Source organism: Artemia franciscana, chromosome 2 (genome assembly GCF_032884065.1).
Source record: "Artemia franciscana chromosome 2, ASM3288406v1, whole genome shotgun sequence".
Lineage (NCBI taxonomy): Eukaryota > Metazoa > Arthropoda > Branchiopoda > Anostraca > Artemiidae > Artemia > Artemia franciscana.
The window spans coordinates 37,740,921-37,759,677 of NC_088864.1; the positions used below are offsets into that span (position 1 = coordinate 37,740,921).

General features: G+C 32.9%; 1 protein-coding gene across 11 annotated transcripts in view; it reads right to left on the reverse strand.

The window, feature by feature from the left end:
- Positions 1-772: 772 nt before the first annotated feature.
- Positions 773-18,757, reverse strand: part of LOC136041183 (mechanosensory protein 2-like) — a 219,191-nt gene continuing 201,206 nt past the window's right edge. For 8 of the 11 annotated variants that reach the window (XM_065725802.1, XM_065725749.1, XM_065725810.1 and 5 more), the window contains 3 exons: positions 16,909-17,070; positions 14,564-14,729; positions 773-3,064 (listed from right to left, as the gene is read on the reverse strand). In XM_065725802.1, coding sequence (XP_065581874.1) covers positions 2,957-3,064; positions 14,564-14,729; positions 16,909-17,070 — 436 coding nt within the window. In that variant the 3' untranslated portion in view covers positions 773-2,956. Of the gene's footprint in view, positions 5,063-14,563; positions 14,730-16,908; positions 17,071-18,757 lie in introns of all 11 variants that reach the window. The other 3 variants (XM_065725742.1, XM_065725754.1, XM_065725795.1) reach the window with 1 other exon arrangement.

The following is an 18,757-nucleotide window of genomic DNA, read 5'->3' on the forward strand; positions in this document are numbered from 1 at the left end:
CATTTGTATGGCTTCTCTTTCGTGTGAATTCTTTGATGAGCCAGCAACGTTGCATTACAAGCAAACCTTTTTTGACATGTCTCACATTTATAAGGATGTTCAATTGTGTGGTTTCTTTCATGTGCATGCAAATGTGAAAAGTAATTAAACCTTTATTTTTTACATACATTACACTTTGTATGGCTTCTCTTTCGTGTGAATATTTGGATGAGATGCGGAGTTGTATTATGAGTAAACCTTCTTTTGAAACACTTGTATAGGTTATCAATTTAGTGAATTTTTTCCATTGTTTACCCATAGAGTGTAAATAGCGCTATAAAAATTCTGCAATTTCTGACCAACATGACAAATTTAAGGATTTAAACAAAACAATCCATAAATAGAGTTCATTTCGTCTAAGGTTAGTTTAACAAAAAGATTTGGTGATTGTTTTTATTGCAATACGGATACCATAGTGAGAACCACAGCAAAGCATTAGTGAGACATCTTCATTTGACACATTCGAATATTATACTTAATTAGTTTTACTCCTACTTAATAAGAATTTCTATAGGAAGTGGGGCAAGAAAAATAGGTGAATCATATAAAAATATATACATGTTTAATGGAAGTAATATCTTCATATTTCTGGAAACGGGAGGGCCATCCCTTACTCTGTTGTCCTTTATTACACGTTCTTGTACTATTCTATAGAATTTTCCTATTGATATGAACCAGAAAGGTGGTCACAATTGACAGAGATTCTGTAAATATAACTGAAGAAAATATGAATTTATTCATTTCAAAAATGTATTTATTGAGGAAAAGAAATTCAACAATAGAGCCTTAAAATAATGAAAAAATTAGTTAACATACATTAAGTTAATACCCCATATTCATTTTTGTTTACAAAAGAATTTGAAACAACTAAGTAAACAAGACAAAATTTATCGTTGCTTGTGAAAAATATAAATCAAAGAATGGCAATATGAAAGAAAATATGGCAAAGAGACAAAGAGATGACAAAGAAACAGAGATAAAGTTTATATACACATGTACAAGAAAAGACGATAAATATATGAATATAAAATAATATTTACAGACAAATAATTTTTTCCTTCCAAATCAACATGGCTTAAATTGATTTTTGCTTAAATATCTCTTCTCTATAGAAGCCATTGAAAAGCTACAAAGTCTGTCTAATCAATCAAAATTCCTGAAAACATTCTTATTAAAATTTTCCATGTTTAAAAATCGAAAAAGTAAAGCTTCTAACAAATGAATAAAAGCAAGGATTGACATTAAAACTTAAAACGAGCAAAAATTATTCTGTGTATGAAAGGGGCTATCCCCCCGCAACGCCTCGCTCTTTACGCTAAAGTTTTGATTGTTTAAAAAAGGGGAGTTACGACAAAGAGTCGAATTTTAGCGTAAAGAGCGAGGCTTTGAGAGGGGACAGCGCCTTTCATATACGGGAAAATTTCTGTTCGTTTTAAGTTTTAATGCCGCTCCTTACTTTCAATTAAAAAGAAACTTGCTCTTTATTTAATTTCTGAACGATTTTAAACAAATGCCGGTTTGAATTTGGCTCTTCGTAAATGAAAAATTAAAACAAAATTTGCTTATTAATTTTGGCAGATTTATTCCGTATATGAAAGGTTGCCCCATCCGCATTATCTCGCTCTTTAAGCTAAAGCTTACCACTTTCTAAAAAGCCTCTAATTAAACGGAATCCTTGTTTCAATAGCCGCTCTAAAAAAAAATTGGGACAAATAGTCAAACTTTAATCAATTCTAATTAGATTCACCCTCTCCCAATCTTCTGTGACCATTAATTCAATGCAATCCCCTGGAGAAAAAAAAAACAGCAAATAAACGCTATCTCTCTTCTGGCAAAAATAGCAAAATTCCACATTTTTGTACATTGGAACTTGAAACTTCTACAGTAGGGTTCTCTGGTACGCTTAGTGTGATGGCCTGATTTTCATTAAGACTCCTTGAATTTTAGGGGTGTTACCCCCATATTTCGAAAAACCGGGAACATTTTCTCAAGCTCGTAACTTTTGATGGGTAGCACTAAATTGATTAATCTTATATACTTGGAATCAACATAATAAGCTGATTTGATGTATCTATTGATATTAAAATTACGTTACCGAAATTCCATTACTATATTAAAATTCCGTTACTATTGAGCTGAGTCGCTCCTTGCTTACAGTTTGTTACCACGAACTGTTTGCTTACGTATTTGATAAACATAAAATAAAGATGGATCTTTAAGAAACGCTAGGACGTAGATTTTAGAATAGTATCACCACTAGAAAAAGACTGAGGAGTTTTTAGAATCATCGCTGTCAAATTATATTTTTGTTTTAATTCTGAAGTTTTCACTAGTCAGGAATTTTATACCTTTGTAGAAATTTTGTTACATTCTTATTTACATGGTGCTAATAGCTAAACTAATATTTTCGGTAGTGCCATGAATGCCAAAGTAAGTAAATTGAAGTTTGGGAAATCGTAAAACAATACAAAAATGCAATGAGTAAAACGAGAATAATTTTTGAGGAATCAGAACTCGAAATACAGCAATTAAATTTCAAACAAACAAGGAGGTCTCCATTTTCCAAAACACGTATCATGAGAGCAACTTCGTGTTTAACGTAACATTCCAAAATACTAAGAAAAAATAATCATTTGGAAAAGGTGTCCACTTCAAAATATCACACAAAAATGTAAATAGGCCTATATTAGTAAAATTATAGTTTCCATCAAAGTGAATATTTGATGAATATACAGAAGGAAAGTATTTCTGCTCTAATATTTCATCTTCTCTCAGAAGACTTTCAGCCATTATGGTTCTTTGCAAAGAAAATATTTAATCATCTCTTTTCAAACTAGAACTGACATTGCTTGAAATGAGAAAACACTTTCTTTCAGTATAGCCCAGAAAATATTCTAAATAATTGTATGATAACAAGCTATTCGTTAGGTTTAAAGAAATGACGAATGATATCAATAGGTACAGGAAAGATTATAGTTGAATTCTTTTCATCGGAGATGGCGTTGAGTGTTTGTAGGAATCTTAACTGGAAATTCAAATGAAGATAAATTAGTTTTAAAAGACATGTTATGTAAGATTAATATTGTGCTCAAGAAAAAGTGCTGTGTAGAAGAAGAAAAGCAAAAAAGACTTGAAAGAAAATAAATCTGAAATAAATGAAAAATCGTACGTTAACAAACGAATAAAAAGCCCATCAATGGTATATCGTGCGTATGTTTAAAACGTTATAAAGATTTGCTAGAGGCCTATTTCTGATTTATAAAATAGGGAAACTGACAATTTTAAAAACTGTTTCATGAATAGGCTATCATTCAGACTGTTCTAGTCTCCATAATTTAATTAAAGTCTATTCTCAAAACAGTTATTAATGTCTAATTTTTAGTTTTAGTGATGGGAATACTTAATATCATAGAAAAAAATATAGAAAGAGAGAAAAATCCGAAATGGGGAGCGGCTCCATAGAATGCAACAAAACCAAATTTTAAGGGTGACAATGTTCAATGGCTATAATCAAAATATGACATGAAAATAAAAAGAACGAATGCAAGACTAAATGTAAAGTAAATATAAGACATTTAAAACATTGTCAACATACAGTGTGTCACCAAATAATTCACCCAACTTAAAAAATTCTTGGCCCTTAATTTTAAATCCCATTTCAGGGTTATTATAGAGAAATTTGGATCAAATTTAAAGCCCTGAATTTTAACAAGGGTCTCAATTCAGGCTGTCTTACATAGCTACGCTGAAAGATCAATCAATTTTTTTATTAGCAGATTTTTCAGGATTATGCTTGCAAATTACATTGGAAACTAAGTATGGTGTACCTGAAGATGGCCTCATTACTTTACTGACCCAAGGGCTCTATATGCTCTCGATCTGACCGCAGAATTCGTACAGCAGCTTTTAGCTAATACTTCTGCATCTAAATTTTTTTTGTATTGAAGGGATTAAGGTTAAAATCAGAGTAGCCATATGAGAGGGAATAGCAGCAAAAATTGACAGTAGCTTGATTTGAGAGAATAACTAACTTGAAATCAATTTTCTTATATTTAATATTCTCTACTTACTACCCTTGTCATTTGACCCACGTTGAAGATGTCTATTTCGTAAACTTTTTCCTCTCTATATCGTGGAGAAGAAGTGAGATTTTCGTCAATATCTTTGAATCAACTCAGTTTTGTCGAGTGATAATAGCTACTAACTATAAATCAAGTGTGACCTTAGTAGTCACACGTGACCTCACTCTGATAATATTAATGACGAAATACTGTAATGTCAAAAAGGTGTCTTTCTTCCTCCTTCCTGAAAAGGCTGTCCTCTTAATTTCTATCACTTTGAAAATGTGTGCAATATGTAAACAAGGCAGATTTGACATAAATTAGTTATTTATCATTAGAACCAATGATGGACCAGTCACCTTTAATAAAAAGATTGGATATATGTTGCTAAATCATATCACAATCGTCGGGGACATGCCCGATAGGTGAATTTTTTGAGGGATTCAGTTAAAAGAATTTCCATAAATGTACTTTACCCAACCCATCTAGTGGTGCAGTAAAAACAGAAAGTTGTACCGAACAGAAACTCATGTTTCGTAGCTTCTTTTATTGACTTCACAATTTTTTATTAATCTGATTAACACTTGCATGTGATCTGTCATTCTCACTACACATCATCTACTATTTGGCATTTAGATTTCATTGACTGGGTTATCAAAACAAAAACAGCTACTCTATTTTTATCCTGAAAGTTAAGCTGCTAAGAATAAGAATGTAATTGTAGAAACGGCTTTTTAAAAGAGAACACTAATTTTCATAAGAAAAGGATGAAGAGTTAAGAAAAAGACTAAAACCCCAAAATACTTTAAGCACTACAAAAACTAAGTCACTTAAGCACATATTCAGTTTCTTTTCTTTCACTTTCACTTAAAGAAATGTCTTATCAAGTCAATTGGTAAAGGAAAGATAATCGTGGAGTTTTTCTCAGCTGATATTGCATTCAGTGTCTGGAGATACCTCAACTGAAATGAAAACTTAATATAAAAATATTGTCGCTGCTTTAAAAAATTGCAAGTGCATTTGAATACTGTGTGGAATTATGAAACCTTACAAAACCTTAGTGCTTTCTGGCTTTGAATTTCAATGTTTCACAGTCAATGTTGTTATTTTGAAAAAGAAAGAGCATTAGAATTTCCTGTTTTCTATAATTTTAGAATTTAGAACTTAGAACATTTAGATGTCAAACACTTCTTTATTTTTATTTTTTCCGGAATAATGATATATCTGAAATGGAAACGAAATCTATATTCACCTCAGCTCTAGCACTAAAAGTACCTTATCTTCGTTTAAATTAAGTAAAAAAAAGTTAAATAAAGCTAAACGGCTGAGATAAAACTTATAGATTATCCAAGACATGAGGAGTGTTTCCGCTCGCCTTCTTGCACTGAAGCTTAAATAATGCTTTGTTATCAGGATGATCATTATCTATAATATCTGTAACTGTCGGGGGAAAAAGCGATGGATTAGAGGGTGGTAAACTCCATTTATACAGGAAAACTTCTCTTCGTCAATAGAATTAACTTTGCTCTTTACTTTTAACTGATATATTCTTTTTTTTATTCGACCTTGTCTTACGCCTATCGTGGACTGATGGGGCCTTAATTTAAAGTTCTAAATTTAGATAAGTGGTTTCAGATCAGATTGTATTACATGTGGCTACTCTGAAAGCTCAATAAATGTTTCGCGACAGGATTGTTTTTTACAGTTAATTCTTACAAATTACATTAAAAACTAAGCATAATCTATCTAAACAGGCAAAAAAATTCATTAGCTCGAAGGTTCGAGAAAGGTTCATTCTGACTGTTTACATTAGTTGATACTTTAGCTAATTTTCTGGCCTTTGTATTCATGGAATTAAACTGAAAATCAAAGAGAGGGAATTTGGGAGGAAATAGCAGAGGGACATGTAAATGTCTGTAATCGCCTAGACTTCAGAGAGCGTCTAAATTGAAGCAAATATTCTGACATTCCGTATTTTCCACTTGAGTTCTTTGTGATTTTATTTGCCTTGAATATTCTCCATTTCATAAATCTTTCTTTTTTCTCTATATCATGGAGAAGAAGTGTGGGTTTGCCAGTATCTTTAATCGAACAAACTCAGCTTCGTACGTTGATCATGACTACTAACTGTTAATAGGTGCCACCTGTGTTGACGAAAAAATGTTGTAATGTCTAAAGGATGTCTTTCATCAGTAGTGACAGCATAATTACTTTCATGACATCCCTATCCCTCCATTCCATGACATCCCTATACCTCCATTCAATGACGTCCCAATCCCTAATTTTAAACGCACCCCTATCCCTCCATTCCCATGACAACCAGCAGGTTCATGATACGTAATAGGGAATATTTACTTTTGCATGTTATGTTTGGTTATTATGCAATACAGAGTCCTTTGAAAACCTACTAGGGCTAAGAAAAAACCTACGAGACGTCACCAAATCAAGATTTCTTTGATTGGTATGTAATAGGAGATGTTAGAGATCGTTAGTCAAGCGGGGAAGTCCGGGTTGTAAAAAAAAATTTATCTCTTTGAGATGGAGGCGTCTGTTTAATAAAAAACCTAAGGGTGTAGGTAAAAGCCTACGAGACCCCACCAAATCAGGATTTCTTTGGTTGTTACGTCACAGGGCTTGCTTGTTACATCATATGGAAATGTTTTCTAAGAGATGCAGGCGTCTGTCTCTTAAAAAAACCCATGAGACTCCGCCAAATCAGGATTTTTTTTTTTATTGTTAAGCGATAGGGAATGTTTACTTTGCTTGTTAAGTAATATATTTTGGAATTTACACAATATAACTTGTTAGAGTCCGTCATTCTGGCAGGGAATCCAAGCTTGTAACTGAGGGGGGCATATACGTGGGTGTTACATAATGACGGTGTACACGTGGGTGTTACGTAATGACGGTGTACACATGAGTGCTACGTAATGGTAGCGAAGACGTTGGGTGCTACGTAATCACAGCGCACACATGAATGTTACGTAATAACGGTGCACACGTGGGATGTGACGCGGTCTTGCGTGACTTGATATACTTTTTGGAGGTGAGATAATCTTGCGTGACTTGGTAGAATTATTAGGAATGATGTTATGGCAATGCACACATAGGTGTTCTGTAATGACTATGTACACGTGGAGCGTTACATACAAATTCGAGAAATTTTTTTCTCCGGGATTTACTTTTCATTCAAGGCGTTTTTTCTTCAGGATTTTATTTTCTTTTAAAGGGTTTTTTCCTTCAAGGCGTTTATTTTCTTTTTGGGATTTAATTTATTAACTAAACATTATTTTTGTCCACATTCGGATTCGAAAGAGATTTCCTCTAGGTGGAACTGCGCCTTGGAAATCTGGACTATGAAGATCTTTCTAATGTTATGCTTTGGCTAATACATTTCACATGATAACCTATTACACGCATGGAGCCCCCCCCCCCTGTTTGCACATACTAGAATGATTAAATTGCTCACGTGTTTCCTAACCATTATCTCAAAGCCATTTTAGCTATCCAGAAAAGCTATTGACTTTTTGATCTATTGAACACATCCGCATGCTATGCTACATTCTATTAATTTTCTAACTTGAGCTAGACAGGTTGAGGTGCATAGCAGATGTTAAATAGCATTGGCGTTATATTTTTTATTAAGTAAATGATTATGTATCGTAATTTCATTCTGAAACAATAAATCTAAAGGACACAGACTTTTGGGATTATTAATTGGCAAAAAGGTAATATTTGCACGTTACAACTACTGCCACTACTACTGATACTAATGCTACGGCTAGTTTTGCTACCGCTACTACTACTACTGCTAAAACTACTACTGTTACTAGAACTACTGCTTATGTAACGACTACTACTAAGGCTGAGGATATTGGGGTGTAAATTTGAAGAAATGTTCAGGTAAAAGTTGAACTAAATCAAACCATACTATTTGCATACAAATTGTCAAAAGAATGTATTAACAATATTTCAACCATGGTTTACCGTATCAAGCTGATATCTCTGGGGCATCACGAGGGGGGTATTCATCAGACCAAAAGGCGATATGTGCAAGCTACTACTGCCACTAATACTACTGCTACTAATGTTAGTACTGCTACTACTAATACTTCTACTAATACTGCTACTACTGTAATATTAGTACTGCTAATGCTAAGGGTATGAGGGCAAAACTTAAGAGAATAATCTGGGGAAAGTGGGAATAGATCTGAATCTTAGGAGTATCCTAAGAGTGGCCTAGGGTATTAAATTGGAACTTTAATGGAACGCAAGGAATATCTTGGGAACTGCTAACCTAATCAAGCAGAAACTTCTACGTACGGATAAGGGGGTGTTCAACTGACCGAAAGGGAATTCGTGCATCGTACTACTGCCGCTAATACTAAAGCTACAACTGTTACTACTACTACTAATCAACACTACTTTAACTACTACTAGTAGTAGTAAGACACTAGCATTATTAAGGCTAAGGACATAAAGGTGAATATTAAAGAGAATATTGAGATTAAAGGTGAACTAAATCAAATCAAACTATGTGCAAGCAGGTTATCGAAAGGGTGTTTTCAGCAATGGCTTAGGGTATTAAGTTAGAAGTTTCAGAGAATGCTTATGGGGAAGATCAATCAGCCAAATGTAATATCCTACTACTAATAATACTAAAACTGTTGCTGTTACTTTTGCTACTCCATTTATTACGTGCATTGCAAATGAAGTTAAGGCTAACAGTTGTAAGGTGACAATTTCAGGAAATGTTGATGGGGAAGTTGAACTAAATCAAAACACAATATAGACATGCAGGCTACCAAAAGGGCATATCGGCAACGGCATAAAGAATTAAGTTGAATCTTCTTGGGCTTGATGGGGGTGGATGTTCAACTGCCCAAAAGGTAATGTTTGCATACTACTACTGCTGCTAGCGCTACTGCTAGCACTGTTAGTACTACTATTATTGAGGGGGGAGTTGAACTCAATCAAAGCACAATGTGTGCATGCAGGTTTTAAAAATGGCAAATCAGCAATATCTTAGGAACAGCCTTGATTTGAAACTTATAGGGCTCGTTATAGGGGATGTTGAACACCCAAAAGGCAATTTTTGCATGCAGATACCACTACTTCTACTATTGCCACTGCTAATATTATAACTACTACTACTGCTAATATTGCTATCAAATATAAGGGTATTTAGGTGAAAATTTCAGAAAATGTTGAGACAGTGTTGAACTAAGTCAAAACATAATATGTGCATCAGGCTGTCAAAAAGAGATATCACAGTAGCCTCCAAGAACCTTTTACGGATATAAGTTAAATATTTCAGCATGTCTTAAAGGTGATGTTGAAAAAATAAAACTCCTTTGTGCATACTTCTGCTAATGCTACTACTAGTACTATTACTACTACTACTGCTACAACTATTACTACTATTGAAGCTGAAGGTAGCATTCATATTGTCAAAAGGGTGTACCAGCAATATCTCTGGAAAAGCTTAGATTTAGATCAAAATATATTTAAAATATTGTCCCTTTTTTAACTTTAGTAAATCCAAAATTATTAAGACGTTCAGAAATGAATATCAGCACACAAACACACACACACAGACACACACACACACACACATATATATATATATATATATATATATATATATATATATATATATATATATATATATATATATATATATATATATATATATGTATGTATGTATATATATATATATATATATATATATATATATATATATATATATATATATATATATATATATATATATATATATATATATATATATATATATATATATATATAATATATATATATGTTATACAAAAATTCGTGAAATTCTGACTGGAAAGAACGTAAGGTATTTATTGAAATTGATTATTCAAAACTCAAATTTCAATAGCAAGACTTCGAATTTCAATCATTCACATATTAATGTGAGAATTTTACTTTACATTCGTATTACATGATCTCTTACCCAAAAACCCACGCTAGATACACTGGATAGAGGGGTGCAGCTAGAGATTTAATTTTTTTAGAAAGGATTTAAAAAAGGATTAAAAGGATATATATTCCCAAGATAAATCGGTAAATTTTCCAAAGTGTCGACCCTCGGCGGTGGCACCGTGGAACTCCCCTTTTTCCGACATTAGAACACCCCTCTCCCCCATAGCTGCGCTCTTGACTAGATATCATGGTTTTGAACTATTAAATTTTAGATTTTTCACCATGGAAGGGAGCATTCATCAAACAGGAATGTATGGTCCAAGCTTTTTGATTTTCGAGGGTATGGTAGGCAATGATGACCTTAGCCATCTCAAAATCCAGAACCCAATCATCATCGCTATAATTTTTTTGGGTTTGTTTTACCTCGGCTTGTCTTTCGTCATTAAGAAATACATATCACCGAACCTTTGTTTTTTAGCAATGGTATGATAGGCATTGGTGGCCTTATCCTTGTCAAAATACCAAACCCAATCATCATTACTATCACATTCAATCTTGATACGTTTTTAATCTTGCTGTCCAGGTTGATTTTCATTGACTTGCTCACATGTTCTGTGTCGCATGCGTTCTAACCACGGGGTCTTTGCTCTACATTTTATTTATTAATTGCTCACATACTCGGTGCTACAAGTCTTCTAGCCGTGTGTGTCTTTGCTCTTCACTTTCACGTTTGACACGCCGCCACTTTTTTCTAATCTCGTGTGTCTTTGTTCTTCATTTTCAGGATTGACTCGGTCAATTTTCAGGATCACTTGCTCTGTGTCATATGTCTTCTAACCGCATGTGTCTTTGCGCTTGATTTTCATGTTTGACACCCTCTCAAATAAGATATGAGAATTGTTATTTTCACATATCTTCTGAACCGCCCGTGTCTTCGCTTTTCATTTCCATTTTTGACATGTTTTGGATTTTGACTACTTCAGACAAATTAGCAATTGCCTTTGCTTTGGCAGTCAGTACTGGTGTTGTCGCAATTGATGTTCCTAGTTGTCGATTTTCTCATCTTATCACGTTTGACAGTTCATGTGTTGGCTCCAAAGAATCATCATTTATAGCAACTGTAACAGGAAATCATTGTTTTTGTTTGGGCCTCCCAACAGACACTATATTATATAGATAACCGACGCGTTGGAAACTCAACAATCTTATTTATGCTATGCATGACATTACGTAAAAAAATGCTTATATGATGTCTTATACTATGTCATAAGAAATGCTTATACAAAGTACTAACATAGTACATGCTGTCATTTGCAAAATCCAAAATTAAGGCTCTTAACGAATTTTCTTAGACTTTTGGCCTATCTAAATTGTTTTTTCATGCGAGAATATCCCAAAATACAATTTTTTTTGAAAAAATATGGAGCTTTTTTCGAAAAAGACACATAAATACATGAAAACATATATAAATACACATGCAATTATTGCTTGTTTATATATATATATATATATATATATATATACTAGCTGTTGGGGTGGCGCTTCGCGCCACCCCAACACCTAGTTGGTGGGGGCGCTTCGCGCCCCCCCCAAGCCCCCCCGCGCGCGTAAGTCGTTACGCGCCATAATAGTTACGCGCCATTGTAGTTGTGTCCCTATGTCCCACCTGTGAATATAGATAGATATATATATATGGTTTTAACTACGTAAAACTTGCGAATATACAACATTCTTTGCTGTCCCATTGTCTTTGCATATAAATAGATTGTCAGGTTTACCGACTCTTGAACATGCAACATATAATGGTCCATGGGAAAACAGTCTGTATTCAGATCTATACCTCATGATTCTAATGATTGCCCTTGAGCTTTGTTGATGGTGATTGCTAATCGACCATTCCCTGTCCCGGTGTCCCGGTCGTCATTTACATCCCCCTGTTTCCCCCGGTGTCCCCGTTGTAGTTGTGTCCCTGTGTCCCGGTCGTCATTTATATTCCCTGTGTCCCGGGTCCCGGTCGTCATTTGTATCCCGGTGTCCCGGTCTGTATATACATTCGTTTTTTAGTTTTGTTTTTCTCCTTTATTTTTTTCCTTTTTTTTTCTTTTTTAGCTTATTTAGATTTTTAGATTTTTTAGTTTTTTTATTAGTTTTTAGTTTTTTTTTCTTTTTAGTTTTTTTGTCCCGGTCGTCATTTATATCCCCCTGTTTCCCCCGGTGTCCCCGTTGTAGTTGTGTCCCTGTGTCCCGGTCGTCATTTATATTCCCTGTGTCCCGGTCGTCATTTGTATCCCGGTGTACCGGAGTTGTGTCCCTGTGTCCCGGTCGTCATTTATATTCCCTGTGTCCCGGGTCCCGGTCGTCATTTGTATCCCGGTGTCCCGGTCTGTATATACATTCGTTTTTTAGTTTTGTTTTTCTCCTTTATTTTTTTCCTTTTTTTTTCTTTTTTAGCTTATTTAGATTTTTAGATTTTTTAGTTTTTTTATTAGTTTTTAGTTTTTTTTTCTTTTTAGTTTTTTTGTCCCGGTCGTCATTTATATCCCCCTGTTTCCCCCGGGTCGTCATTTATACTCCCTGTGTCCCGGTGCTTTGTTGATTGCTAATCGAACATTCCTTTTGTCCTGGTCGCTTTCTCTTTGAGTGTCGTCATTTATTTTTTTCTTTTTTAGTTCTTTTAGTTTTTACCTTTTTTAGTTTTTTTTAGTTTTTAGTTTTTTTAGTTTTTTACCTTTTTTTAGTTTTTTTAGTTTTTTTTAGTTTTTTAGCTTTTTTATTTTTTTTATTAGTTTTTAGTTTTTTTGTAGTTTTTGCCTTTTTTTTAGTTTTTTTAGTTTTTTAGCTTTTTTATTAGTTTTTAGTTTTTTTTGTAGTTTTTGCCTTTTTTTAGTTTTTTTAGTTTTTTAGCTTTTTTATTTTTTTTATTAGTTTTTAGTTTTTTTTGTAGTTTTTGCCTTTTTTTTCTCTTTGAGTGTCGTCATTTATTAGTTTTTTCCTTTTTTTTTTTAGTTTTTTATTGGTTTTTACCTTTATTTTAGCTTATTTTTCAGTTTTTTCCTTTTTTTTAGTTTTTTTTATTTTTTATTTTTTTTAGTTTTTTACCTTTTTTTAGTTTTTTTAGTTTTTTAGCTTTTTTACTTTTTTTATTAGTTTTTAGTTTTTTTTGTAGTTTTTGCCTTTTTTTAGTTTTTTCAGTTTTTTTTTTAGTTTTTTATTGGTTTTTACCTTTATAGTTTTTTTAGTTTTTTAGCTTTTTTATTTTTTTTATTAGTTTTTAGTTTTTTTGTAGTTTTTGCCTTTTTTTAGTTTTTTCAGTTTTGACGTCACCTGATCCAGTTTTTTCAGGTGACGTCACCTGACACATCCATCCATCCATCCATCCACAGACAACTTATTTTTATATATATAGATAGATATATATATATATAAAGCTTTTTGTGGAAAATTTTTTGGAAAAGCTTTTTAAACTAATAGAAAAGTAAAGTTGAAGTGTTATTTTTGTCAGTTTTTAACAAGCTGAGTGTTCAGTTTATCCCTTTTTTTTAGTATTCAGATAGTAGTTTGTCCAATACCAATGAAAACTCATAGGAACTTTGCTGATGCATTTTTATGTAACAAAATCAAAAATAGATCAATTTGTATTTCCACCAGCTAAACAACTATCCCTTCTTTTTAGCTAAAACGTGCATTTCTCGGTGTTGTAAATTATACTGATACCAGTTTTAGTACGCTTATATTTTTGTTTTATTTTGTTGCATTAATTTCAAAACATATCAATCCATATATAATCAAGCATAAGATGTATCGGATTTTTTTTTGCAACATTCTTATATTTGATCAAAAGCAGTTGAGATGACCTAATTTCTTGAATAAAATTTTTGTTCTTTAGAAATATTTTCCGTCGGAATTCTTCCTTACTTACAATTTTGGTACACCTAATCTTTTTGGTAATCTTTCTATTTAAATTTTAAATTTCACAATTCAATTTTGTCTATTGGTCTTTGCTTTTGGAGTTAGTACCGTATTATTTTGTCATTTACATAATGTCTAAGAATTAAATTTGTCCTCGCATTCTTAACTTCTGCAATTCAGGTTCCGGTGGTTGTTCGCTCTCCACTTCCTCGCATTCTCTCTCTTTCTCTCTCTCTCTCTCTCTCTCTCTCTCTCTCTCTCTCTCTCTCTCTCTCTCTATATATATATATATATATATATATATATATATATATATATATATATATATATATATATACATATATATATATATATATATATATATATATATATATATATATATATATATCTTTAGATCCCTCTCCCTTCTCTCTGTTTCTTTATGCCCCTCCCTCTCTTTCCGGCTGTCTCTTATTATTCCTCTCTTTCCCTCTACCCTTCACTCTCTTTCAAATTTCTCTCTCTCTCTCTCTCTCTCTCTCTCTCTCTCTCTCTCTCTCTCTCTCTCTCTCTCTCTCTCTCTTTTACATTACTTTCTGTTTTCTTCAGAGTATTTGTGCATTTACCTGTAGTGCTGCTGGTGATTCAGCAATGACTTCAGCTGCTTCCTTAAGAGCTCTTGAGGCTTTTTGTTCTCCTTCAGCGGCTATAACCTTGGCCCTAGCTTCTCTTGCAGCCTCAGCCTCGGCAGCCATTGCCCTTTGAAGCTGGACTGGAAGACGGACATCTTTGCTGTAAAAAAAAAGTTAGCCAATTCAGGTCTCGGGGGAAGCTAAAGAATTGGCCTTCGATGTATTTCCGCACCGTTCTAACCCTATTGACCGTGCAATGAAATCTGACCCAAGAAGAATCTTTTGAATTCTATAAAGTTTTCTGGCAAAGCCTTAGAACATCAGATAGTATATTTTCTATAAAAGCGATAAAAAAAATTTGAGTTTATTTATTTGATAAAGTTTGAGCCGTTTGAAATCGACTTTATTTGATAGACTTGTCTCGTTTATCTCTCCGTAAGGTATTCTTTTGGGTCTAAACCAAGCATGATGTATCTGCTTTTACCAGACTTTTACCAAATCGCTCATATCAATGAACAAAAAGCAAAAAGTAACCCAAATCAAACAGAACAATGTTAGAATTTTATTTTTAGGCCTGTATTGATTAATTTTCAAAAAAATTCCAAGAAAGTGACACCCTGTTTCTTAATCTGTTTTTCCTAGTACTACCACTAACAACTCGATATGACACTAAGCCACCTGAGTCTTAAGTTTTCCAAAGAAAAGTGAAGAGCTATATGAAAGTCTAAGACAATCAGAGATAAAGTAACATAATAATTCAAAACTAAGCTGAACAAAATTGATATCAATGAATAAATGAAACCCAAAACGAACAAAAATAAAAATGAATAGTTATATCAAAATTAAGATAGCAATGCTGTCATAGATTAATAGATGAATACCAAATCAAACTGAAACTGAAATGAATTATTAGGTCGAACTTAGATCATACGGCAATTACCAGAAACATGAGTAGACTATACTCCCTTAAGCAGCCACTGCCTCGTTTCAGCTTAACTAGAAACTACCTGCAAACCGAGCAGTGTTTTAAGCTTTTTTTTATTGTTGTTCCAACTGAAACAATAAAGAAAATAATATCAGAGGTCGAATCAAGTTTTACAAATAAGAATGGTGCCACCCTCTTTTTTCCCTCTCAAACTCTCAAAATGCCTTGAATGTCATTTTTGGTTTCATTGAAAACGAGATTATTTTGAAAAGTTAGGTTTTTGTTAGTCAAATTATTGACAAAAAAAAAGAAAAAAAATCAATACAGAATTCAATATTCGAGTAAAGAATTGGTGAAACTAGCCTGATTGTATAAAAATGTATAAGGATATTAATTCCTCACAGTTTCAGCAACACTTTGTTTTTCATTGACATATTAAAAAATAGGAACTGCTTAAAGTAAAACTTCTTAAAATAAACTTGCTAAAGTTTAAATTTGTAAATAAAAGAAACTGCTAGAAGTAATAACAAGTAAAGGTGATTTAGAAAATATAGGAAACTTTTCAATAAACTTTCAAAGTCAAACATTCAGGTGGAAAGGATGGCCCCTTTTTTGCCCCCTTGCCTATGTGTCACTTTATATTCAACGCAAGATTATAAATCTTGGTGAATAATCTAAAATAATTCTATTGGCGAACTCTGGAGGTGTGAATTATATGCTCTTGCATATTAGGTAATTCCTGGATAGTAGCCTACGAGATGTCCATAATATATTGATAAGGTACTAATCGTTTAGCTGCTGTAACAGCAACAAAAGCCTTTAATGATTTCCGCATAAAGAAAAACTGATTACTTTAAACATATTACAGAAATAGACTAAAACATTATAGATTAGCCATAGATCAGGCATTTATCTTTTCCTGGAAAAAATCTGTCATTTCTTTGTGTTAAAGCTGTTTCAGCGAATAACCGGAACTTTGGTTCCATAAAAAGTTTAAATTTGCCATAACTAAGGTTGATTTCGAATAATTCAGTGATTTACGCAGTAAAGATAGATACACAAACAGAAAAGAACCATCCCAATAGTTTTCAAACAAAATTAAAGAGCAAGTCACTGTCTGTCTCGTCAAATTAAGTCATTTTTTTCTTTATAGGATTTAGACTTTTAAATGATATTCAAAAAGAAGACTTCGAAAAAAAAAACTGTTTCTTCTTATAAATGTCATTAAGATTTCATTTTTTTAAAAGTCTTGAATTCTCTTCACCCTCAGACTGATAATTGACAGTTTGACCTAGTAGTTTATATTCTTTTTCAATTTTCTTATTTTTCTTATGACAGATTATGACAGATTTGAGTTGACAGATTTGGCAACTAAACTACTCAATTAACGACAAAAAATAAATGAATTACTTACATTTCAACCCTTTCCACTTTGACCCCCCAAGGGTCAGTGGCCTCGTCTAGCGTAGATTGCATTACGTGAGAAATAGTTTCTCTTTCTGACAGAATTTCAGCCAAATTCTTCGTTCCGAGCACGTTTCTCAGGGTTGTGGCTGCGAGTAAGCGCGTGGAATGACTAAACAATAAGGATTGTTACTAAATTTCCTTTACTCTTACATGGTGCTTACGAATTCTAACTTTCAAACATTAGCAACATTATTGTTCTGTGTATGAGAACCAAGCTAGAACATGATGCTAGAAGATTTAAAGAACAATAATTATGCTATCGAATTTAAAGCTATCTAAACACAGAAAAAAGAAAGAAACATTAAAGCAATAGCTTTAAGCCAGTATAGACATAACTATGTAATATTGAAATTTGTCAGTTTTCAATTTAAATGTATTTCTAAAGATATATTTGAAAGATTTAAATGTGTGGATAGTACCTGAGTATGCTTTGAGAGAGAGAAATTCATTCGAGAGATTTTACAATCAAGAACGGGACGTCGAATGAGAACCAGAATAGTTAGTACTCAGGTAACTGGTCGAATATTATGTACAAAAGATATGCACATCATAAAAGGACACATTTCATTAAAAGGCAGTGTCGTTATCAAATGTGACATTAGGGTTGGTCAATTGAACATTACTTTAACTGTATTTTTTTTTATTAGCATGAATTCCTTTTGGCTATGGAATATGCCTAGCTCCGTCCCAGATATTCATCTAATAATAGGCGTTTTTATGGTGACGCTGCTTATCTAAATTGTTGCTGAACAATTTGTCATGATGAGACATTGCGGATCAACAACTGCGTTTCAGCGACCAACGAAATTTTGTCTTATCAGTATTGCAAATGAAAACGACCAACAATTGAAATAGTTGTTTTCAAGCCTGTTCGTCAAATTAAGCAGAAAATTTCTAGGCCGATTACCAAGGGGATTTTTTTTTCCTCACAACTTTAGAAGAGAAAACCAGTTATTTTTCCACAAAGATTGTTATTTTATTGTTAGCCCTTACCTAAGGAAACAAGACATATTTATCTATACAAAACTGAATATTTCAGATCAAACAGTGAAAAGCTGCGTGAACAGTGAACATTATCAGAGTATAACTGAGTCTAATACAAAATAATGTTCAACTGACTTCGAAAATACTGCCATGTTTTCCTAACTATAATATAAATTCATGTTCTCGCGAAAAGTATGGTTGATCCACAACTGTGGACAAACAAATTTCGTTTTTCATGATTGTTGGTCGAAAATGTTTTCATCAGAAAAGGCCCAGTGTCTCCACTTGACATCTGAAAAAAATATATGCTGAGCTGCTCGTTCCACCTAAATTTTGAACTAAAATTGAGAACTGCGGTCGGAACTACATCAGAACAAAAGTGAAAGGTAAAAAAAGTCATTTATATGATACAGGACAAGAATAAAATGTAATAAAAATATGAACTAAACCAATTTTACCTGGAAAGGAAAAAGTAAAGGATATATAACGACACTTACATGCAGTTTCGTGCAAGAAAAATATGCCATTTATACTTTTTAATCTTTCTTATAATATAAGTGAAAAACTAAAATCTTCCTTCGCATTACCCAAGTAAGTAAGATCTCATCTTCACTGCACAGAAGGAATCCACTTAAAAATATCACCGGATTGTGAATTGGGTATTCATAACCAACATCAGTTTTCAGCTTAAATTCCAAGTCAATTGTTTGAAAAGATTTGAGATTAATGTTCTTTCCAATACAAAAGACTTTAAGCCGTTTGTGCTGTTCCATGGATAGAATCTCATCATTTTATAAAACGTCTTTAGTCCA